Raw genomic sequence first — 25,284 nt, 5'->3', positions numbered from 1 at the left:
ATTGGTTTCTGTGCATGTTTCCACCGGGGGGGGGGGAAAGAGCAGCTCAAAAAGGATAACCTGGTAAAAAGTACAATTTCCTTCCACCGATCTGGTACTGTGAATGATGATTTTTTTTTTCCTTAACAGTCTTGAACAGGGTGGACCACTGAGAAAGAAACGTGAAATTCCATCTATCATGTGCTACGATGTTTTTGTTTTGCTTTACTTGAAAAATACTTAAGTGAGTTGGAAAGTGGTTTCACTAAACTGGATTTTTTTTTTGTTTTAAAATACAAGCAGCATTACATTAGTCAACAAAACATCTCCATGACACAGCAATCACAAAGAGCTTGGAATCACTACTGTGGTGTCACAGGTCAAATCACCCAGTCACATATAACTATATACAGATGTGTGTGTGTGTGTCTGTGTTCACACACATGCACCCACACACCAGTGTTGATTCTTTAATCTATAAAAAGTTGCATTATTTCTGCTCATCCCCATACAGTCCCCCCACCCAATCCCCACGCCCACCCAGCAGCCACTGGTTTAAGACTGTGGTTGGTAGCACAGCAGGGTGGACAGAACAAAAATGTTAATCTTTAAATTTCCAGCTACATGTGCTTTAAAAATGCAAGTCGGGGGTGGGTGGGTGGGATTTTACTGTACAGTGGTGGACATATTTGTGCTGATCCATTCTGCCTTTTTCACTGATGGCCATCTCCCCACCCTTACCCCTGTTGTAGTCCTTCCTTCAAAAGGAGGCAGAGCTGGTCTTTTTAGATCGCTTGATCATGCTAGGGTGGAACTCGGTATGGCGACGGGCATGCTTGGTGAGATGGTCGCTCCGCATGAACCGCTTCTCACAAAGTGGGCATCGAAACTGCTTCTCCCCAGTGTGGGTTCGGTAGTGCCTTGTTAGCTCATCGGAGCGAGAGAACTTTTTAAGGCACTCTGGCCATGTACAAGGAAAAGGTCGTTCACCTGAAGGAAGACAAAAAAGGAGAGGAATGATCAATGTGATCAATTCAAAACATACGGAAAGGATTCAGCCCAGGTGGAATTTCAAGGAATGTCATAGGAACGATGAAACAGAAGAAGAAAGTGTCCCGCAAATTGCTACTTAGTGTCTGCACAATGCTAAACCAACTCAATACTACCAATAAAAACTCAGTTAAGACACCTAATCCAACATACCCGATACTCCAATTCTAATCCTACATCCCAAGCACACTTATCTTCATGCAGAATAGTTGCCCACTCCATTAGTCAGAGATTCTTGAGCAGCCGTATTAAAAGAATGAATTACACCACTGAGTAACTGCCTTTCCCATCCATGTTTAGACCCTAACTTTTACCATCTTTTGTGCCCTTAGCCTTAACAATGTTGAAATGGCTATATATTTCTATTATTAAGCAGTACCAAAAGTGATTCCTTTGAATATAGGTGCCATCTTTTAATCAGACCACCATAAAAAAGAGGAAAGAGACCAACCAGATCAAAAAAGAAAAAAAGAAAAAGAAAAATGCAGCAGCATTAAGTTGGTAAAAGGAAAAAAAGCATGTCAAGAACTATTTTAAACCATACTGTTTATGGTATTTTATTAATTTATTATCCAAGAGATAAAAGGCCAAAGATTATCATAGTGAGCTACAGAGTCTTCACAATAAGATTTGAGCTGTAGAGCAGATATAAGAAACAAAGGATTATTTTGAAATAGTTTTCTGTAAAACAACTTTCCCTTCCTAAGTTTTCCTTTTATTATTTACTTGATTCTAAAGGCAATGTATGCAGTTATTTTGAAGGCAGGCTGACAGTAACATAAAATATTGGAACAGTTCTTTGGAAGAAGTATGACTAAACAGCATATTGGGACTCTACAGAGATGAGGTCTTCCTGACTTGAAGTACTGCTGGAATGTCCACTAGAGAAACGGGTTACCTGGTTTTGCATAAGCATTACCAAACAGCTATGTCTTCCATGTCTCCTGTGTAAGAAATATTTCACTAACAAACTGGATGTTCTATGAAAATCAGGTCAGCTTGCAAACTTGAGAATTCTTGTTCAAAGAGCAGCCAAATGATTCAGTTGGCAGTGTACTATAATTTTACAAACTGTTTCAGGAAATGCTGCTGAAGCCAAAGTACAGGCCTGTCTAACACAGAGGTGTGGACCATTTACATTCCCCCAAAGGAAAACTGAGAATAAAAATTAAATGTGAAGAATCGTGCATTGGTATGTGGCTGATGTAAGGCATCACGTGTAACTATGCACACCCTTGTGCTAAAGAAGCCTCATTCAACAGTGGATCTGCTGTTTAAAACTATACGTGATTAACTGTTGGTTTCACAAGTAAACCTATTAGTAGATATTGTATAGGCAACTGACAGTAATTCTCCCATTGTGACACTGTTTGCATGGGGCGTTGTGATAGTTATCTGAAACCACAGATGTGGTTGCTAATGGTAAAACCCACCATGCATATCCTTCCACATCCTACTGATTTTTATTATTTCAGTGCCCATTGAAAAAATATATATATTCCCCAATCCCTGCCAAGATGAATGGTATTTGTTGTTAGAGGAGGAATGGAATGCTGGTCAGAACATTATTTATTGCAAAGCTTTCAGAGTATTTCATTCGAACATTTGCAAGTGGGTAGGAATCCAGAAATGCAAACAAGGAGAGCTTAGTTTTCTATGAATCATCTTTATAAGTGCATGCCAATGTACTTCCCCTTTTCTTTTCCATGTGCAAAAGCAGCTTGTATGATGTGAGTATTTCTGTATGTACATGATAGCCAAAATCCCTTGCTTGACAATCTTAATAAAGTGTAACTGTGAAGAACGTTTTGTTTTTCTTAAAAGAGCCTAACGTCCAAAATAGAAGAAAAAAATAACTTAAGTCTTTCTTCTTGTCTAGCTGATTTGATTAAGAAAGCAGAGCCCTCCAATCACCCTGTCCAGTTGCATCCGGCTCTAGGGCCAGTGGTAGGATTCAGCCAGTTTGCACCACTTCAGCAGAACTGGTAGCCAATTTTTTGTTGCTCAGGCCCAGAATGGAATTCCAGAAGTGGCATCCACACAGAGAACCGGTTGTTCACCTATTTGAATCCCGCGATTGTCTAGGCCTCAGTTGTCACCTCCGTTTTCCTGGCTGTGAAAGCCAGCCTTGTCTGAAGACATTTGCCATGGTCATAGGGCCAGCATGACTATACACCAAAGGTGCATGGATCACTGTTACCTTCCCACCAAAGTGATGCCTATTAACCTACTTGCATTTGCATGCTTTCAAACTGCTAGATGGGCAGGAGATGGGGCAGGAATGGAAGCTCACCCCGTTATGTGGTGCACAGATCTCAAACCCGGGATTTCAGCTCTCCAGCTGACAAGCTCAGCATCTTTAACCACTGGACCATTGTGCTCCCTCCCCAGAAAAGACTAATGTGACTGAAAATCCATTTCCAACATTCTCAAAGCAAAGTATACATAACTATGCTAAGAAAGTCATTTACCTTGAGCAAATAAGCATAGCTTTTTTCTCTCAGAGAGATACTAATATCTATGTTAGGGATTTATAAAGATGATCTAACTTCCAAGATATTCATACACACTTGCTTTCCCTGAAGTTTTTCAAATCGGGTGGTGAAAACAACATTTCAGTGGAAGTCCTAAAAAGAGCAGCAAGCAGAAGGTACACAAAAAAGACACGGATGCTGGACTGTCTGATCTGGTTTCCAGGCAGGGTGTTGGTTTATATGTAGCAAGTCATACATGACCAACCTGAATCAAATTATGTATGAATGTATTTGTGCTCTAAAACTAATGTTCAGACATATGTAGGACTTTCATAAAAGAGTTTACAGAGTTGTTGATTATAAGGAAAGTGCAGAACTGCCTACAGCTGTTTGTGCTTTGCCAGAATTCTGCAGCTATAACTGCAAACAGACTGAACCTCACCATATAAAGGTGTTCTAATATAATTACAGGTTGTCCTCACTTATCAACCATTCATTCACAGCAAACATTTGAAGTTATAAATTTTTAGATTTATCGCTGAGCCTTGAAGGTGCACCCATTACAGCATCCCCATAGTTCACATGATCACAATTCGAGCATTTGGCAACCAGGGTGCATTTATGGTGGTCACAGCTTCCCATGACATAGTCATCATTTACGACCTTCACAGGAGGCTTCCAACAAGCAAAGTCAATGGAGAAGCTGGCAGGAAGTTGCAAGTCTTGGTTATGTGACATCACACTTAACAAACTGTGATTTGCTTAAATAACCAGAGCAGAAATTGTAACTCAACACATTCACATCACAATTCACATTACAACTACGTCACTTAGCAATGAAGTTGCTGGCACAGTCAGTAAGTGAGGACCACCAATAATGGAAAGGCAGACCTATTTAAAAGGAATCCTCCTCAGGGGTGTAGAGGAGGCTTCATTTGCAGCTCAGAATCCCTGCAGCCAAGGGTAACACCGGACTTATATGATTACTCAAAATCTCTGGGCTAGAAGCTTCATTTTCCTTCAAAATAAAAAAGCCATACTACAGAAGTGGATTATTAGAAATCTAGGTATTGCACCAGTCATCAAGCTTGAATATAATCTTTGATTGGAGAATGTTGCCAACTACGTCAAGATATTGATCCTTTTACTCTTGAATGAAGTAGTAAATGGAGATACATATGCTAATTATTCAATCTTGAGAATGACTCACTAGTATCCCAATAATGCTCTCATTTAAAATCACTAGGGGGAAAATAAAAGTTGTTTTATTAAGCTTGAGTATGAAACATAGGAGAGAATATTGTACTATTTGTTCATAAGTTAACTTAGCTGCATAGCCACTTTGCCATGAAGTAGGAGAGATAGAAAGATGTAAACTTATTATCTGTAAGTTTAAGGGAGTGAATCAGAGTGAACAGTTCCCAAACCTGAGCACTTTCTCCCAAAGAATGTGTATCCTCAATTGCATAACAATGAAGTCTTCCAAAACAGACAAGTGTCTCATAAAATGTCAAGTGGTTGAGCCCTCTCTCCTCCCAGATCTAAACACAATAACATAAAGAGATGAAAAATGATCATGTTTGTTCTTTTCCTGATTACATGCATTGCAATTCAGGTATCTCTTACACGGCTTCAGACTTATTCCTTTCACTAATTCAATAGTCCTACATAGTGCGGTAAAGTTCACATGCCCTAACCGTCGATGAAGCAAATATATGCAGTCATCATGCGGCTTCTTGTTCTCACATATAGAGTTAGCATTAGTTGTTTTAACCGTTAAACAGTTTCAAGACCACTGTCCCTTTGGAAGTTGTATTTGCAGATCTTATCGACCCCATGAAGCCTAGTTTAGGGGGATCATATTTTGTCCTAAGCATCTTCGATCATTACTCTCGTTATGGGTTTTGTTACCTACTTAAATCAAAGGCAGACACGTTCCAACATTTTTCAAACTGGCTTAAGTTTGTAGAGAGAAAAACAAAGCGAAAAGTTCAGTGTATAATAACTGATAACGGCAATGAATTCACTAACAAGCATTTTGTAGATATGCTACAATCAGCCGGCATTGAGCACAAGCGTTCAGCCCCTTACAGGCCTCAACACAATGCATTTGTTGAGAGACGTGGGCAAACGTTACAAGTTATGATAAGGACTATGTTAACAGATTCTGGCTTAACAGATAGACTATGGGGGGAGGCGGCAAAATGTGCAAACCATGTCCTAAATGTCATGGTGAACTCTTCTACCGGTAAAATACCATACACATTATGGCATGGCAGAAAACCAGACCTGGGTTACCTGCACACATTTGGCACCCCAGCATGGGTTCACATTCCTGCACAACTCAGGAGTAAAGGCCAGCATAGGGCAAGGCAATTGTTTTTTGTGGGATATGAATCCAACCATAAATCTTATCGTTTTGGGGAACAAGGCACCACTAATATACATTGTAGTGCAAGTGCCAAATTCCTTGAGCACGTTGGTTGGGATAGCATAGAGCAAGAAAATGTTAATATTGATACTCTTGTATTTAAAAACTCCCCTGATAACATAACTAGAAATGATAATACATCTTCTGTACCTGTAAAAGATGAAGATTTGATAGGGGAGATAAAGGAGGAAGAAGAGGAGACATCAATACAAAGCCCTGTACAACTTAGGCGTTCAACGCGCAACAGACGTCCACCTGATCGCTATGAGGCCAGTGTGATATGCCAAATTGACTTAGAGCCTTCTAATTATGATGAAATTAGGATGTATCCTGAAAAGGAACAGAAAGCATGGAAGGCTGCGATGATCTAAAGGTCTACGAAAAAGCAAAACTGCCACCTGGTGAGCATGCAATAGGTTGCAAATGGATATACAAGGTAAGAGCAGCTTTAGTGTTGGCGGCTAAAAACTGATATACAGTAAATCATGTAGACGTGGAAACTGCATACCTACATGCTCCATTACAACACACCATTTATTTAAGAACACCACCAGGAGTGACCAAGGATATAGAAAACGATTGTTGGAAGTTAAAGAAAAGCCTCTATGGCTTAAAACAATCGCGTTTTGAGTGGAATAAGTGTATAGTCAATGAGTTGGATGCGATAGGTTTCGTAGCCAGTAATGCTGATCCATGTTTGTTTAGGAGTAAATGTAATGGAGTATTGTCTTTACTTCTGCTGTTTACTGATGATATTGCAATAATAACAAATACTGAGCAAGAAGCACAAAACATCATTTCAAGTTTGCAAAAGAATTTTACAATTAGAAACCTAGGGGAAATAAGCCACTATTTGGGGCTAGATATTGTAAAGACAAATAGAGGTTTCAAGGTTTCACAAGCCAGTAAAATAACTCAGTTGTTAAAAAGATATAACAGGGAGCTTTGCAAACAAACAAAGACTCCGATGGCTCTGGATTTTAAGGACACTAATATTGAAAGTCCTGTTTTTGATAAAACTATATACCAATCCTTAATAGGTAGTCTTATGTATCTGAGTAATTGGACAAGACCAGACATTTCTTACAGTGTCAACCAATTAGCAAGATACAATAATGAACCAACTGTCAGACACTGGCAAGTGGCTAAACGGGTATTGAGATATTTGAAGCAGTCTATTCACTACTCGTTATATTTAGAGCCAAATCGTGAGTTAATTCTCACAGCCTATGCAGACGCAAGTTTTGCCTCTGATACAAGCACTTGTAAATCAACTCCAGGGTTGGCTATAATGTTGGGTGATTCTATAATTGGATGGAAATCCATCAGACAGAAGCACATAAGCCTATCTACGATGGAAGCCAAATGTTCATGTTTATCGGTTTTATGTATGGAATTGCTGGTGTACAAACAGTTATTGTTGGACATGGGCTTAACTGTAAAGGATCCATTTATTGTATATGAGGACAACCAAGCTGCGATAAAGATGGCAATTAACTCTGCCGTCAGAACAAGATCCAAACATACAGATCTTCGTTACGTAAATGTCAGACAATGTGTCAAGGACAAACTAATACAACTAGAATATTGTTCAACTGATTGAATATTGCAGACCATTTCACTAAGGTTCAAAGTGCTGTTAAACACAAGGCTAGTTGTGAAAAAAATTGGCCTAAGATTATAAAAAGTTATATATTATCCTACCCAAAAGGGGAGAATGTTAGGCATATGGTTATAGCCTAACTGGTTGGGTTGGAAATATATAAACCATGATGTTATAACCTTAAGGTGCTAATTGGCCAATGGGTGTGTAAGTTTTTCCAACGGCCATAAGAGGGAGCTAGGAACGTGGCTTCTATCTCTCTCTTTGCTCTAATTGTTTTTGCTTTTGGGCTTACTACTGTGTTAAACCTTAGGAACTGTGTACTTGACCTTCAGACCGGTAAGAAGACATTGTATTTTGGATACTCCCTGGACTGTTGCTGTTGCTTATCTGTTGTTATTCGTGTATGACCTGGACTGTTTATTCGGATTGTGTTTTTGTTTTTACACCTAATAGTAAAGTATTTTTCTGTTTATCACAACTCAGTGTATCTGTGTGGTTACTGTGTGACTCTTACTATTCTCAGTACGCTTTTGCGTGTGTAGGTTCCTGATCACTCAAGAAGCACTTTGCTAACAATATCAATGCTAATATCATTGTCATCCCAGATATTCCAAGAAAAATAGATGTACCAATAAAGGAGAATATTTGTAGCTCAGGGTTGAAATGAGGGGTCCTTGGTGCTCTCTGAGCTTCTTGCAGACATTTCATTGCCCAAACTAGGTAACATTATCAGTGCACTGATGATGTTAGCCAGTTTGGTAATGAAATGTCTGCAAGAAAACCATCAAGCCCAGAGAGCTCCAAGGACCCCTTAGAAATAGATATCATTAGAAGCATCCCCCTGCTCCCTGCCATTGCTGCTTTAAACCTGTCTACTTTGTGCTTGCTGTGTGGCCCTGAATCTATCCTCTTAGCAACAATTCTCATAGAATAGTGATATGTATCCAAGAGGCCTCTAAAAGCAAAGTAGAGAGGCAGAATAAAACATGGCTGTGAACAAAAGCAGGAACGTCCTATGCAGCAGCCATTTTGTTATATAAGCTTAGTGTAAGGGCTTCAGAGTAAGACTATGCTAGAAAGAAGATTTTAAGCCTTTACTGTCCCTTGACACAACAACCTTTTTACAAATGTATTGTTATTCATTTGTAGTATTTTAATCCCAATGCAAGATGGGAAATAATTTATTATATGTGATCAAGTGGTTGTTTTTTCCCTTAGCAATAACATAGATTTTTTCCCCATGGTAATCTATCCCTAACTTGATCTTTCAGGTCTTCCAACACTGCACTGAAAATTGAATTAGAATCTTCTCCAGAGAGCTAGGTCTTTGCATAATGTGTCTGAAATAGGATAATTTGACCCTGTTTATTTGTGCCTTGACTGAGAAAGGAACTGTGTTAGGCAGACTGGCAAACTTTAAAAAAGTGAGAGGGTATTCCCAAGAGCTTCCGGTGAGGATCATGTGAACTGGATGTCCCGAAAGAAGAGGGACAGTATAGGGCAGAGATTGGCAAACAGATTTTATTGATTTATGTATTTATTTATATCCCATCTTTATTATTTTAACAAATAACACAAGGCAGCAAACATATCCAACACACCTTCCTCCTCCTGTTTTCTGCACAACAACAATCCCATGAGGTGAGTTGTTGTGACTGGCCCAAAGTCACCCAACTGGCTTTCAGGCCTAAGTAGGATTTAAACTCATGGTCTCCCAATTTCCAGCAAGGGGGCCTTAACTACTAGACCAAACTGGCTGTCTTGGCACAGATCAGGCAATACAAGTCTTTCCAGACAAAGGAGAGATAGTGAGGATGTGCATTTGCTTTCTGGACAGTTGCTCCTCCTGAGCAGAATGCAGGAAATGAGGGTTTTGGAGCTGGATCTTGAGCTGAGCGGCTGGGAGTTGAGGGAATTCAATGAAGTTCATAGTGTATTATATAGACACAAAGTTCACTTGCCCAATTTCTTAATCACTTTTGGATGTAATTAATTTATAGTTAAATAGAAATTGTCTACGTCAGGCATGCTGGCTGAGGAATTCTGGGAGTTGAAGTCCACAAGTCATAAAAGGGCCAAGTTTGAAGACCCCTGGTCTAAGTGATAGAATAAGACTCCACTTTAATTTTAATCTCACTTTCACTATTTCACTATTTTTATAAATAGCTCAAGACAGTGAACATACTTAATACTCCTTCCTCCTTCTATTTTCACTACAACAACAGCCAAAGTGAGTTGGGTCGAGAGAGGGACTGAGTCAAAGTCATCTGCAGCAATTTATAATTTTTTGTAAAATTACAAAGGTATAAAGAAAGGAAGGTGTTTCAAGGACTTAAAATTTTTGGCAAAAAGGTTAACAAGAACATGATCCAAAAAAGTTTAAAATGGATAAAGGGAACACTTATGTTAAAAGTTTATTTCTAGTGAAAGTATTTTTAAATAAATTGGGATCAAATTAGACAAATTAACCAGACTTTCATGGTGATATCCTGTTTACTATTGAAGAGTGCAGACAATTAGTGGATTTTGCAAAATAAAAGGTAAAGGTAATTTGAGTCAGACTTAATGGGATGGTAGCTATGGAGATGGGGATATGGCCTTTGATGTTGATTGGAACTATGGAGTGCCATTAGAAATTAAATTATTCAAAGCAAAAAACATTTTTAAAAATGGGGGAGATAGAAGAAATCTGGCCTTTTCTCTCTTTTTTGTTTGATACACTTTCCTTTTTGAATTAAAGTATTACAATGGCAACCAAAACAGTGGCAAGAATGGTGGGGAATAGAGATTTGCTAGAGCAACCTATAGAGAAAGTAATTATAGCAGATTTGTTCCAGCAAATGCTTGAGGAATTGGGAAATAAATTAGCAGAATCACTTGATTCTAAACTAATTTATTTGATAACAAATTGACATCTTTTGAAAAAAGAATGGATAAAAAGACTCATAAAGTTTAAAGAAGTTAAGATGATGGAAACCTCTGTTAAACAATTGTCTGGAGAGGTATAAATGTTAATGACAAAGTGGAAATTTTAGAGACTAAGGCAGAAGTTACAGTAATGTAGAAAGAGAACTAGATAAACTAGTTGTACTGACACCCAGAGAGAAGAAATTTTGCTTGAGATTTAGAGTAATACCAGAGAATTCTGATGAAGATATTAAAACAAAAGATTATTAAAGCCTTGACAAATTTTCTGGATTGAGAAGAGAAAGACACTGAGTCAAAAATTGATAAAATACATAAAATAAATCCCAGATTTGTAAGAACAAGAAACGTTACAAGGTATATTTTAGTGTTACTTTGTCAGGAAGAAGACAAGATATGAGGTGTTACAGCAGTATTTTAATACAAGATTGAAGATTGAGAATAAAGATATGGTGTTCTTAAAAAAAATTCTTGTTGAACTTTTTGTGTAAGAGAGGGGCTTTTTTGACCGAGATGTTAAAGCAGAAAAAGTTAAGCATTCAAATGGAACAAATTGGAAGGTGTGACTTTTTACTTCAAAACAGCTGAGGTCTTGACTGGATTCTATTTAAAGAGGGGATTTTTAGAAAAATAAAAACTGGAATTGGAAGAGTTCCAAATGGAGGTATCAGAGGAAACTACAGAAAAACTCCAACAGGTGCAATAAGAAATTGAAAGAAATGATAATGATCGTTGTGACACATAGATTTTTTTTCTAAACTTTTGGCTTGATGATGGATGATAAATACTTAATTCAGAATATAAATGGAACAAATGCTCCTCAAAAGACAGGAGAAAAAAATCATTATTTGGAAAAAAAATAAAAGATGATATAATTTGTATACATGTTATGTTAATGTTAACAAAAATACATTAAAATATTTAATTCATAAAAATTTGGATGAATTTATTTCTGGAAAGGAATTGTTTTGCATAGAAATCTCCAACTAGAACTAGAGTTTGAATTGACTAATGGTAGATTTGCTAGTGGAAGTTAATTTAGATGGGGCTAGACTTTAATCCTGGGAATTTATGCCTCAAATTGCTTTATAAGCAATGTATCAAGTGTTTTATAGTTTTTTCCTATGAAAATTGGTGGTTGATTGAGGAATTGTAATGGAATGATTTCCCCACAAATGGATAGAACCTCTGGAGGAAAAATGGAATTACTCAGCAAATCACCATATTTTTTTTAACTTGATGGACAATTTAGGGTTGTTTGATATATGAAAACAGAAAAATGGCAATTCAAGAGTTTACTCACATTTCTTAAAGACACAGATCTTTTTCAATAATAAACATGATTTGGATTTCAAAGGATTGGATTTCAAAGGACTGAGATTTCTAAAATAAAGATATTACCAAATACATTTTTAGATCATAATCGTATGGGTTTGATTTATGGAAGAAAATCTCGTTCTTTTAGATGAAGACTCAAGAAATGTTGCTACCGGTATATAAAGAAGCAATAATGAAATATTGTAAAAAGAAGCTAAAAGAATTATTGAAAATAATTCAGCTAAGGGCATCGATTTATGAATGGACTGGGATGCAAGTAATGCTTTTATTAGAGACCTTAGTAGTGAACTTAAAAAAAACAGTCAAAAGGAATCACAACCTATTTTGGATGAAATAAAGAGAAGAAGAATTAAAGAATTAGTTGGAGAAGATAACTTTTTTCCAGAAAATTAAGTTCAACAATGGCAATTATCTATATTAACAATAAGAGAAATAGAAATAAAAATGGATTGTGCAAAATAAAGAAAAATGAGTTTGCAGATATACCAAGGAAGCAACCAATATATAAATTATAGGGAGAAAATGGTATTGAAATTACATGAGGGAAATATTATATTAAGGGATAGTGAGGCTATATAAAATCATTTCATCAATATTATTCTAGTTTGTATAAAGGAAGTGAAATCTCCCTAGAGAAAATATATGAATATCTAAAGAAACAAAATTTACTAAAGATTATAGAACAAAGACAGATTACGAATGGACCTAAAATAATAAGGGAAGTTTCTGAAGCTATAAAAAAGATTAAACTAGGAAAGTTTCCTGGACCACATGGACTATCAGGATCTCATTATAAATATTTTAAGGATGAACTTTTACAACCTTTAAAAAACATGATTAACTTTACCCTACAGGGAGGAGGGATGGTTGGAAAGAGGTCAATATAACATTAATATCCAAAGAAGGACAAGATATGACTTTAACAAGACATTATAGACCAATTATCATTATTGAACAATAACTACAAGTTGTTCACAACAATCCTGACTGATAAATTGAAAATATTTCTGCAAAAATATATAGGTACATTGTGGATTTTTACCTCAAAAAAGTTTAAGGAACAATATCAGAAATGTATTGGACATTTTGGAATACTTGGAACAACATAATAAAAACAAATACCACTTATCTTCCTAGAAATAGGAAAGGCCTTTGATAATCTGAATGGGGCATTCTTGTTTAAGATAATGGAAGTTATGAATTTTGGAGAGAACATAAAATGGAAGATAAGACCAATCTGCACTTCAGAGAAAGCAAAAATAATTGTTAAGAAATTTAACAAAACAATGTGAGATAAAAATAAAAAATAGGGATGGCCTCTGTTTCCTCTTGTGGAAGTAAAAGTTTTAAAAAAACTTTTAATTTAAGGGCTTTTACAAATGAACTGATAATAGTTCAGGAAATTCTTTTAAAGGGAATGGTATGGAAATATTAATGGGCAAATTAAAAACATTTTGTGCATTATGAGGTTTTAATGTTACTAAACAGAAGATTATTTGGGTATCATGACAAATATGAAATGGATATTATTTCAAAATAATTATGTTAAGATATAGAATGAATTTAAAATATATGTTAAGATGGGATAAAATTGCCATTGTTGGGGACAACTTCTGGGATAAAAATGAATGTCTTACCTAGACTGTTTTTATTTTAGATAATCCCTGTTTAAATGCACCATTTAAACATAACAAACAAAGGGGAAAACCATAAATGAAGCAATGTTAAGATTGTCAATTTCCGAATCTTAACCCTTAGCAATTGGGTTTCTGCAGGAGAAGACATTCTGTGGGTCCAGAGCAACTTCTAAAAATGGCCTGACCCAGCTCCTCCCAGCCCCACTTAATTGACAGAAAAGTATAGTACTAAAGGAGATTAGGACAACAGCAATGGGTAGGATTTCGGATAATGATTGGCCTGAAGAATGAAATTACATCCCTGCTTATTCCTGCACTTGAAACAAAACATATACCCCTATCAAGAGACCCCAAGTCAAATTAAATCCAGGGATTTACAATTTCACATTGGCTACTAGATTCAATTTGCAAAAATCCAAGCAGCCACTAGATATAGAATATTCTGGCTTATGGCTGCCATCTAGTTTTCTCTAACTTAAATCTGATAGCCCACTCAAAGGCTCTTGGACTTGGCTAGACTACACTCACAATTAATTAGAAGGGCAGACCCCCCCAATTGCTGGGAAACAATAAACAGGCCTTGCCCTCCCCTCCCCTCTCCTGATAGCCCATTCTGAAAATAGAGGATGTTGATTCAGAAGGCATTTATAGCTCTCTAACTAGAACACTCTTCAAATATCCAACAAATGTGTTGAGACTACAGTTCTCGGATTGATGTGCCGTTTTGCATTTGAAAAACTGTAAGAGAATTTCCCACAATATTGACTAAGAATTCCGAGAGTTTTGAACCCAACATATTAGAAAGCTGCCAAGTCCAGAAATTTTAGAGCATTCTTTTTGTGTGTGTGTGTGTGTCTTGTCATCTGGGTTCCACAGAATTAAGGGGGAGGGATAAGGGGGGGGAGACCTTGAACTCAGCCATCCAATCCTGCTCTTCCCCTCGAACTTGCTAAGTCACCAGCTTTCGCAAGCTGGGTTTGTCAGAAGCTCCACCTCTCTTGGTCAGGAGTTCCAGGAACTATTCTTTTTTAACAAACAGGTTCTGCAGCCTGAAAAAAAAAATGAAAAACCTTGGTCTAGAATTTCTCTTTTAAATCTCTAGATTCTTTTATACTTTCTCAAGTGACAGGCATCTTTCTTTCTTTCTTTCTTTCTTTCTTTCTTTCTCTTTCTTTCTTTCTTTCTTTCTTTCTTTCTTTCTTTCTTTCTTTCTTTCTTTCTTTCTTTCTTTCTTTCTTTCTTTCCTGTCTTACACTTAAGATGCAATGGTTCAGGATGGTTTTTCCCTTACCAGAGATAAAAAATACATGTTAGGCATTGCTAAGGGGAAAAAAATAGAAGTAATATACAAAACAACAAAAAAAATGTTTTACTTCACATGACGTTGAAGAAGACTGACTGGCTTAGGTTTGTGCAGTTGTGTAGACCTGCTTCCACTGAGTTTTATGACAGAAGGAATGGCACATCTGGCTCCTCCTGGGAAAAGCCCCTTATCACCAACTTCAGAGGGTTATCAGACTGGGCAGAGCCTCCTGATAAAGCCCAGCCTCTTCTGAGAAGGTCTTGAAGAAATGCTCATAGTGGCTTGCTAACAATATGGCATGTTAATTACACAGCAGAGTTATAGCCAGCTGCTGCCATAACATACAATGCCACAGAAACAGGCAAATCACAGAGAAGGGAAACTGGCACAGAAAAACTATCATTCAGAATCTCTATTCCCCCTTCTTAAAAATAAAGTAATGCATCTCTGGGCAGACTTAAACCTGCTCCAATCACAGAGTTTAAAAGGAAGGTTTGACCCAGAATGCATGCTGGGCCTTGAGTCAATGCTCAGATTGCTGAGTTGTTAAACTTCCCTTCTGGCTTGGCAAGATCCACAGCAAAGTGTGACATTCCACCACCGCAAGGAAAAGCAAAGTTAAGGCCACATTCAATGGGTTGAGAACTTAGAAAGCGAATGGCGTCCAAAATAAAATTAGCTTTGCCATTTCAAAAATACTCTGCTTAGTAGAGAATTCAACGAATGGATGAATCTCATTGGTCAGCCACAAATCAGTATCAGAGAGACCATCATGCCATTCAACCCCTCCTCAACATTTACCATGTATGGTAGTAAAATTGCAGCATTGAATATTGTCTGTAACAACCCCAGAAAAGAAAAAAAAAAAAGTTGGTTAATTTGCAAAAACATTCACAAGGCTGAAAACTGCTTCACAGCCGCTTAATTTGTTTTGCTGCATCAGAATGGATCTCTGTGTCCAGTTGCAAATCTACTTTGGTAGAGTCTTCTGTCTGAAGCTTCCTCAGATCAAAGGCCACCTTCAAAGATTTGAGCAGCCTTAACTTACAGTACAATAATTTTAGGAATCTTGATTGTATCTGATTGCTCAAGAACAGAAGGCTAAAACCTTGGATAATTTTTAATTAAGAAAATAAAAAAGAGAGTTTGTGTTTTTAAATATTAATGGTAATCAAAAACATTCAAATGTACTTTATTTGGTGCTAGGCCAGAACAGGAGAGATACAGACAATGAAACAGTCATAGTTAAAACTTAAGCCCATTGACATGTATGGCTCATCTGTGTTTTAAGGAAACACAATGTTTCATTGTTGAATGGCAACATTTTGCAACTCCATAGTTCTGTTTAGAGACTCCGGACTGCCAGGAAAAAGTTATGTAAAAGTGCTCAGGGTGACCTGATCAGTGATATGAAGAAATTACAGATTCCTCCCTCTTCCTGTTTCTTTGTAGGACTGGAAGTTAAACTTGCCATCTGGCAACAGCTGGCAGTACGTTCTTGCCAAGCTCCACACTGCTGGCACGATCCTGGAAGTGTATTTCAGAAAGGTATCTTTAATGCTAGTCTTGGAATGAACACAGATCTAGGAAACTTTAAAAGGAATTTCCCACCCTCATTTATACTGATCTCACTAAGGCAGAATCCCTTTGAATGATTTGAAAAGCTTTTTCTCAGCTCTCTCACTACCTGGGCTGAGTTGCCACCGACAAGATAAGCTGTCAACACCCTTTGTCTGTTGATTGATTGTGTCTACTCTGCTTTCCATGCCTTTTTTCAGCCTGCCCACAACCTCTTCACAGTATACAAAAAAAAAGAAAAGAAAAGAAAAGAGAAGAAAAGAAAAGAAAGAAAACAAACCCTCAACCTATGGCACCACTAGATAACAGAAAGAAGTGAATACTACTAAGTTGGGAGGCTCTGGAAAAAATAAGACTCACTCCAAGTAGATCTTTAACAGGATCTTTAGTGGTTATTCACAACAGAGATCTACATTCTGAGGCCATCTACTCTTTAAGTGATGGGAGCCTTCTCATATCATGGATTCCCTTGGGGCATCTCTCTGGTTGTGAAAATATTTGTAAATTAAATGGACCCTCCATGTGATTCTACTTTTTATGTCACTGTTTATTTTGGGAATATAATTTGTAGCAGCTTTTTTGGAACAGATAGTGTGGGAACCAGTTGAAAAAAACAAGACTTTTATAAAGCTAGCACTGACTCCATAAATAAGATTTTTTAAAAATCAGTTTGCTATAAACATGTACAATCAGAAAAGCATAAAGAAACTCCAGGTAGTCCTCAACTTATGACCACAATTGAGCCCAAAATTTACATCGGTGAGACATTTGTTAAGTGAATTTTGCCCCATTTTACAACCTTTCTTGCCATAGCTATTAAATGAATCACTGAAGTTGTTAAGCCAGTAACATGGTTGTTAAGTGAATCTGGCTTCCCCATTGACTTTGTTTGTCAGAAGGCTGCAAAAGGTGATCAATAACTCCGGGATGCTGCACCCATCATAAATATGAATCAGTTGCCAAGCATCTGAATTTTGATCATATGATCATGGGCAATGCTGCAACAGTCATAAGTGTAAAAAATGATCATAAGTCATCTTTTTCAGTGATGTTGTAACTTCGATCACTAAATGAATTTATGTTGGAAAGATCTCACTTAGAAAGAACAAAGTTGCTCTCCATTTTTTCATAGTTCTCTGTGGACAAATTGTCTATTTAGGCAGCAAGAATAGAAGACAAGCTCTGAAGATTATTTCAGTTTGGATAATGTCTAGATCAGTGGTGGCGAACCTATGGCACGCGTGCCACAGGCAGCACTCAGAGCCCTCTCTGCGCCGTCGCCCCAGCCCCGCCTCCCCCCACGGCCCCCTCCTCCCCAGCAGCACCCCCAGAGGAGAGTTTCCCCGGAGCACGGCCCGCATGAAGCAGTGCAGCCAAGGACATGGCAGCCAGGCAGTGGGGACAAGACTCCGCCCTCGCACCCCATCGCGCACAGTTGATGCTGCAGGATGCGGGCAGAGGGTGTGGGTGTCATGGCGCTGCTGGGCTGCCTGGGCAATCGATCTGCGGCGGGCCGTGGAGGCAGTGAGTGGCCCTGCAGGGGTGGAGTGGGCAGGACGGGGGGTGGAGCAGGGTGGCAGGACAGGGCGGGGCCAGTTTCTGGACACTCGGTCACTAAAAGGTTCGCCATCACTGGTCAAGATATTTATTCATACATATAGGAAACATACATTCAGATACTGAATAATGCTTTTTTTTTTGCTTTCCTGATTTTAGAATTGAAAAATTGGATATCAATTGCTAATTTCTTTTTCAAGACTAGGAAGAAAACAGTTCCAGAATGTTTTAATGGACAGAACAAGTGTGCTGTAGGTTGATGTCCTGAATCAGGAAACAAAATTACATTGGTTGAGTCCAAACATTCTTGCAGCCAAATACTTTCAAATATGATAAAAGTGTCTATTTTCAAGTAGGTGGCAAGATGGAAACATCAGATAATAAGAATCTTACTGTTGTAATCCAGAAGATTTCTTAGTAGCTAATTATTGGGCCACCTGCAATGTGCTGTCTAGCTGGGAAAGCCCCAAAGGGCAGAGCAGGAATTTCCTCATGTGTGCTGGATATCAACAGATCTGGCATTTGTACAATGTCCATGACTAGCAATTAAAGTTACTAGCCTTGGTGTCAAAGGATGAAGCAGATGGGTTAGCATGGCGCTTATCATTCACTGCTTCCTTTTCACAGTGGGCATTTTCCTTCTTAGGCTGGACTACATTAGTGCTCTATTTCATGTGAAGAAACATTTGTTTCTTCAAAACATTAAGGTAGGTACATTTTAGTTGGTTTTATGGAACTCTGAGGCAGTAGGCAATAGAAAAATTGCTTACATGAGTAATAAATTGAAATCAGGACTTATACATTATCAACACTAGAGTCAAATAGGGCAAGAGAGTAATAATGCCTGAATTAATGATAGAAATTGTTTTTATTTTTTCCAAAGGAAATTTTTCCTGACCTGCTAGTTATCTCATGTAATCATTGCATCTACCAGGTTATACTGTGATCCGTCCAGTCATATCATGTATATCCCTCTGTGAGTAAAATGTTAGGACCATAATATGGACAACATAGAGCCATGGAGTTAGGACTAGAGTGCAATTAAAGCAAATAATTTACTAATACCCAGCCCCCATATGGAGATTCCTGTGCACACATGGTAAACCATGCTTTATTTTTTATAGTTGCCCCATGTGCCTTTAAAAAACATACCTTTTACATTGCTCTAAAAACTCTGCAAGAAAAATAGAGCTTGAGGAGTGTGTTTAATTCTTTACGATCAAGCTTAGAAAGCAAAGCATTTGTCTATTTCACATCCCATCTAACCCAAATCTCCCATAACCTACATGAAAACATTCAGCACAACTCACGTGCATTGTTGGTGCAATATAATTTTGGAGTCTCCACGCTTCTGGAGACTGCCAAAACCATTACGATAACCCTCATATTATTTAGTTTAGCCAAGGGAAAATATGGTTTTAATAATATCAATGAAGAAAACACTAAAAAGGTACAAAGTATTAGAAGAGAACAGCCAAAAAAAAGTCTCCAGGGAGATGTACAAGAATGTACAAGTGAGAAATGGGTTCTCAGTCTGCTTGCTATATTCAAGTGTATATTTGCTTCAGCCATAATCATCCTATATCTTAGTCTAAGGCAGGGGTAGGCAACCTTGGCTCTTTTATGACTCGTGGACTTCAACTCCCAGAATTCCTGAGCCAGCATGGCTGGCTCAGGAATTCTGGGAGTTGAGGTCCACGAGTCATAAATGAGCCAAGGTTGCCTACCCCTGGTCTAAGGGCACTTCAGATGTGGTTATAATAGTCCTAATCAGCAGAGCCAATGATAAGAAATGTTGCAATTTCAATTTAGCAACTAGTTGAGATCCATCATTGTGATCTATTTACAAATAGTCCTCATTTAGTGACCATTCAGAATTACAGCATACAGCTGAAAACTAAAGTGCAGTTTCACTTAATGACCAAATTGCCAGTTCCAAATGTAGTTGCTAAAGGAGGATTGTCTGTGTATATCATTGAATTATATTTTCCCTACAAGTAACATTAGTTCTGATTCCTACATATGATGATTGGAATTTGATAGCCAAGGGAATTAGTGTTTCAGAAACGAGGCACGAAAGTTTCTATCAAATTATAAACCTATTTCTTGCAAATAACTCAGTGATGCAATACATCCTCAAAGCAAAATAGAGATTTATTAATTTCCATCCCAAGTTTCTCTGCCCTTTAGTTGATAGTAAATGGTTTGCTGTTCTCTGAACTAGCTTCTGGATGGAAAAGCCTTGAATTCCAAGCATAGGAAAACATGGAAGGTCAATAAATAATGAAAATACAACTAATTTGTAAAATGGTCACTGTCAGTCACAATTCTCAGAATATTGTACAGATGTTGATATCAGGAAACTATAAACCAATGATAGGAAAAGGGAAATGTTAATGGATTTCTACAGTGTAGACCTTCAGGTTAGCTGAGAATTGTGCCATGTGGCTTCCTTTTCCTTTTTTGAAGTCCTACCCTTAGGCTTATTGCTAGGAAGAAACAAAATGTAAGGACTTGCTTCATTAGAATGATTAGAAAATGATTGGCATTTCCTATGTGTAGGATACTACTGGGGCATTCTCAGCAATTGACCTCTCTCACTTTATAAATTATTTGGTATTTCTGCCATGCTACAGAAAAAAGCTGATGCTCATATTTTCTTTCCTTCCTGTGTTATGGGTTTTAACCACAGGAATCACTGCTGAATGACACACGACACTCCTTTTCCTGTGTGTTTTCCATCCTGCAGTCTACGGTGCCTCTTGTGTGAACAGGAAAATAGGGTTGGGATTCTCTCCCAGGGATGTTGCACATCATCCAGGAATACTTTACCACAGAAATTCAGCCAGATCCAGTTTGTCACACTCTCTTAGGTAAACATTAAATGCACCTAATGTGGGCATCAATAGTACCATGACCGGTTTCCTATAATGAAGATTTATTCCTCTTCAAGTCATTTTTAAAAAAATACATGGCAGGGGAAAATAATCTATAAGAAAAATGCTAAGGACTAGGGGCTTCTGTTTTGCTTCCCCAGCAACTATCCCATCTTCACACAAGGCACTTTAAGCCTTATATGCATCACATATTCATCATAAGAAAGAAATCGAATCCATTCTTATTCTATCCAACCATTTTCCTTCGGCTCCTAACTCACATGACTTAGACGAGGTCCCGAAAAACCGTTTCACACATCATTTGGATCAGGGAACAACTTGAAACATTGAGTCTTGCTACTCTGTCTGGTTTTCAAATAACGTGAACATAACACAAATAGAAAACACACATGCACAAACCGAGTGAAAGTTGATTTCCCAAGATGGTATTGAAATTCCTCACCATGTTGCTTGTGCTCTCAACAGGCCGTTTATCAGACCGTGCAACTATTGCCTAGATTGTTTTTCTTCCCTGCCAAAGGAAACCCCAAATAACATACAATAATATGACCACCCCAAGACCAGGCTCCTTGTGCTGGAAATGGAATACCACTCTATAATCACATGACCAACAAAAACACAGGCTAAAGTTGTGATGTGTGTTTTGTCAATGAGCCACCATAAATATATGTAGCCCCATGTGTCATCTTCAAAGCTTACTAACCACCTCATGTTTGATCACAGATGCTGCCAACACACCCACATACGACAACTGGGTACAATGTGCTTTGGTGGAAAAGATGGCATTCATTTCCCCCAATCATTTAGTCTTTCAAAGCTGCTCACTTTAAATATCCTAATCAGCGTTTATCTTTAAACATATTCACCAAGTGCTAGGAATGCACTTTCCTGTGCCTGCAAGACAGTACCAGATGTACTAAAAAAACCCAGAGAATTATAATCCATTATAATTGGCTGGGGTTTGAACCAAGAATAAGCAAATGTACCCTCAGAAGAAGCAACTTACTGATGATGCACTCACCAAGTTCAAAGCCTACAAAAGAAGGCAATTAGGCAACATATGACGCAAGTGGCTCAAATGAAGACAGCTGCCATATTACTGAAGACTGAATGAAAATAACGAATTTCTCTTATAGACGGCGGTCACGTGTACCGCATGCATTTGGACATCATTAAACAAAACAGTCCCAAAACATGGACCTCAGGGCCTTCTGCTTTTGCTGCCATTATTCTTTCCCGCTTCCTTGTGTTTACATCCCAAGGCAATGAAAGCCAAGGAGTGCCACGTGGGAGTGTGAATTTGAAAAAAATACGTCAGCAATCCACGACAGCCACCGAGCCGGCCACGCCCAGGTGGATTTTGTGGAATCCAGAGGAGGTCCCAAAGAAGCTGAGCCAGGCCTAGCATTAAAAAGTCTATTCTAGGGAGCAGCCAAAAGAAACATGAAGTTGGCTCCCGGTCTAGAATTTCATAAGAATTCTAACCCAGTATTGCCACGCTTGATATGAGAAAAAGTTAAAAGGGAGGATTATCATGTAATCCTAAAATAGGAGAAAACCCTATTAACTTCACCCATGCAGCCCCCTTCCCGGCTGACCCTCCTCCAACATCCTTTATAGATTGAGATGAAGGCTTCTGAAGGGAACAGCTCCTCTACTGGCGCCATCGGCTCAGTGTAAGCCACCACTACAGAACAGGGGAGGACGTGAAAGATTCCGGAGGGTGTCATCCACTCCAACACCCTCAGCTCCTCCATCCATCCATCCATCCTCGGCGTTTTGACGCGTCATTTGCAATAACACCCCTGTGCCCAAATGCACGCAGCCTGCACCAGAGCGAGCTCAGGAGGAGAGAAGGCTGGGCAGGGCACGGGCAGGCGGGGAAGAGCGGCGCTAAGGCAACCGCGGCATTTTAAGGAGAGTTCAACTGAGGACAACCGACATACTTGAAGGAGGGGGAGGGAAAGCGAGCGGCTGCCTTCGCTGCCGCGGGAAAAGAGCTCAGCCCGGTTCCCTTTCCTAGTACTAATCCTTGCCTTTTGCAAACCGGTCCGACTCGCGGGCGATCCCCGCCCGCCGGCGCCCATCCCCCCCACCCCCACCCCGCCCCCACCCCGCCGCGGGCGAGAGTGCCGCCGCCGCTCACCTGTATGCACTCGGTAGTGGGCTTTGAGGTGGGAGGACTTGCCGTACACTTTGCCACAGCCGCTGTAGGGGCACTTGTGTCTCTTTTCCGCCGCCAGCTTGGCTTTGGCCGGCCCTCCGCCGTGCAGGAGCGCCAAGGCGCCGGGCCCGCGGGCAGCCTCCTGGCCCTCGGCCGGGCTGTGGGAAGGGCTCGACCCCGATTCGGTGGTCACGTCGCTGTCGGAGCCGATGTCCTCGTCGGGGCTCTCCACGCTGTCGCTGCAGATGGAAGGGGCGGGGAGGGGTCTGTATTTGTTCAAGTCCAGCAAGCTCTTGGCGATGGTCACCAACGTGCAATAATCCTTCCAGGCGTCGCGGGGGTCGTTCATTTCCTTGGTCACGACGGCGGCGGCGGCGGCGGCGGTTTCCTCCTCGGGCATCTTCAGGACCTCGGCTTCGCGGGTCACGTCCGGCTGTGCCACGGAGCGGTTGGAAATGGAGACCAAGCACTGGGCAGCCACGAAGTCCATGTAAGCCACCGCTGACATCTTGCAGGCGACCGTCGGTCCCCGAGGTAATAATTTAAGAGGGGGAGGGGCAGGGCGAGGGTCCCGGGGCCAAACTTCCTCCGCGCTGCCTGCCTGTGGCCCCGCCGCCGCCGCCCAATCGCCCTCCGAGGGCCGGGTGGGTAGGTGTGACGAGCGCCGGGCGGCTGGTCGCCTTCCTTCAGGCTGCGGATCGCGGGTGGAGGTGGGGCGGGGTGGGGTGCCGTTGCAGCCAGGAGGGATCCACTGCCGGGGCTCGGCGTTTACATAACCACGACCGTCTGGGATTCCCAGCCAGGAGAAGCCCCCGCTAGCCTACCTTTTGACCTCGGTCGCCGTCGTTTCCCGCGCCCCCTCTCCGCAGAACTCCAGATCGGCGAGGCGTCGCGCGTGGGTCGTGCACTCCCGGACCCGCTTCAGAGGCTAGGCTGTGATAAGGCTCCCTTCTTCGGAAAACAGGGTCACGAGTGGTGGTTTCAAGTAATCCAAGTAGCACCAGCAGGGAGTTTTCCCTGTTCCTCTCCTTCTCCTTCTCCTCCTCCTCCTCCTCTTCCTCCTCCCCCTCCTCCCCAACCCCGCGAGGGACGGAAAGCAGAAGAAAATCGGAAGGAGCTCGGGAAGAGCTCAGCAGTCCTCGCACCCGAGCCGCCGCCGCCGCCGCCGCCGCTGCGCTTGCTTCTCCGCCCCCGCTTCGCGAGGCTTTCCAGCGCATTCACACACTCCTCAGAAGGCGCGGTGCTGAAACAGCAGCCCAAGCGTGAGGACTCTACGCAGCAGCAGCAGCAGCGACTGAGGCTGGATCTGCCCACTGCCTGACTCACTCCCCCCTCGCCTACGGCTCCTCAATGTTCCAGCACAGCCCTGCTCAGGACCGATTTCGCAGAAGCCCATCACGCAAAAGGTTCTTCCAGCGAGCCCCCCCCCCTCCGCCCCTCTACCCCCAATTGGTCAGCCGGGAGAGTGATTCAACTCTGTTTACCTTCTCCTCCTTCCACTCAGAGGGTCTCTTTTTGCACGAGGGGTGTGTCTACAGACGGGGACCTCGGCCAATCCGAAGGTTTCCTCCCGATGCCTCGTGCTACTCTCGACGCCTTGTAAGCCCCCACTTAAAAGGGCAATGAAGGGAAAGGCGGGAGAGTTTATCCCAGCGACACAGAGGCTGGAAAGCGCGGAGGAGAGCGCTCGCCGCCTCCAAATGGCTCGCCAGGCGGGGCCTCGGCCTTCCGGCGTGCGGGGACCCGTCAGCCTCAACTCCCGCTCGCATCTTTTCCCGCCGGGACAAATTGCCGCACGTTCGACTAGCCAGGACTCCCAAGTTTGGTTTTCCGGCAGAAATCGGGTTAACTGCCTCACCGAAAGCCCTTATAGTCCCAGCAACCAGCTAACCAATCAAAAGTGCTTTGGCTGATGTCACTGACATTGGCTCCGCCAATGAAAAATACATTCCAAGCAGTCCTCACTTGTAAACTTAGGTCTGAGCATTAGTTGGGAAGAAGTGTTTTGAAAGTAAAATATAAACTTTTGTATAACTTTAGGAAGGGAGGGGGGAGGGAGGGATTGTGTAATTGCAGTACTATCCCTATATTTAGTTCACACATCCATTTGACAACTATAGATTTTGAATAATCGAGTCACTGATTCAAAACAAAAAGAGTCTAAAGAATGGCCGTCCTTCTATGTTGTGGAATGATCAGTGTAGGAATAAATACAGGTCGTCCTTGACTTATGACCACAATTGAGCCCAAAATTTCTGTAACTAAGCAATACAATTTTTAAGTGAGTTTTGCTCACTTCCCACTGTTTTAAGTGAATCACTGCAGTTATCAAGTTAGTATCATGG

At 40.5% G+C, this 25,284-nt stretch overlaps 1 protein-coding gene across 1 annotated transcript; it reads right to left on the bottom strand.

Annotated features, from left to right (window-relative positions):
• Positions 1–221: 221 nt before the first annotated feature.
• Positions 222–23,474, bottom strand: KLF9 (KLF transcription factor 9). The gene is made up of 2 exons (XM_081320575.1): positions 22,922–23,474; positions 222–969 (listed from the first exon to the last, which is right to left on the bottom strand). Exons 1-2 carry the CDS (start codon positions 23,445–23,447, stop codon positions 740–742), a joined length of 756 nt encoding a protein of 251 aa, XP_081176701.1. The 5' UTR covers positions 23,448–23,474; the 3' UTR covers positions 222–739.
• Positions 23,475–25,284: the final 1,810 nt, after the last annotated feature.

The sequence above is a fragment of the Vipera berus genome, assembly GCF_964194415.1.
Source record: "Vipera berus genome assembly, chromosome: 2".
NCBI classification, from domain to species: Eukaryota; Metazoa; Chordata; class Lepidosauria; order Squamata; family Viperidae; genus Vipera; species Vipera berus.
The sequence above is the reverse complement of the archived record's forward strand: the minus strand, read 5'-3'. Positions and strand labels throughout refer to the sequence as shown.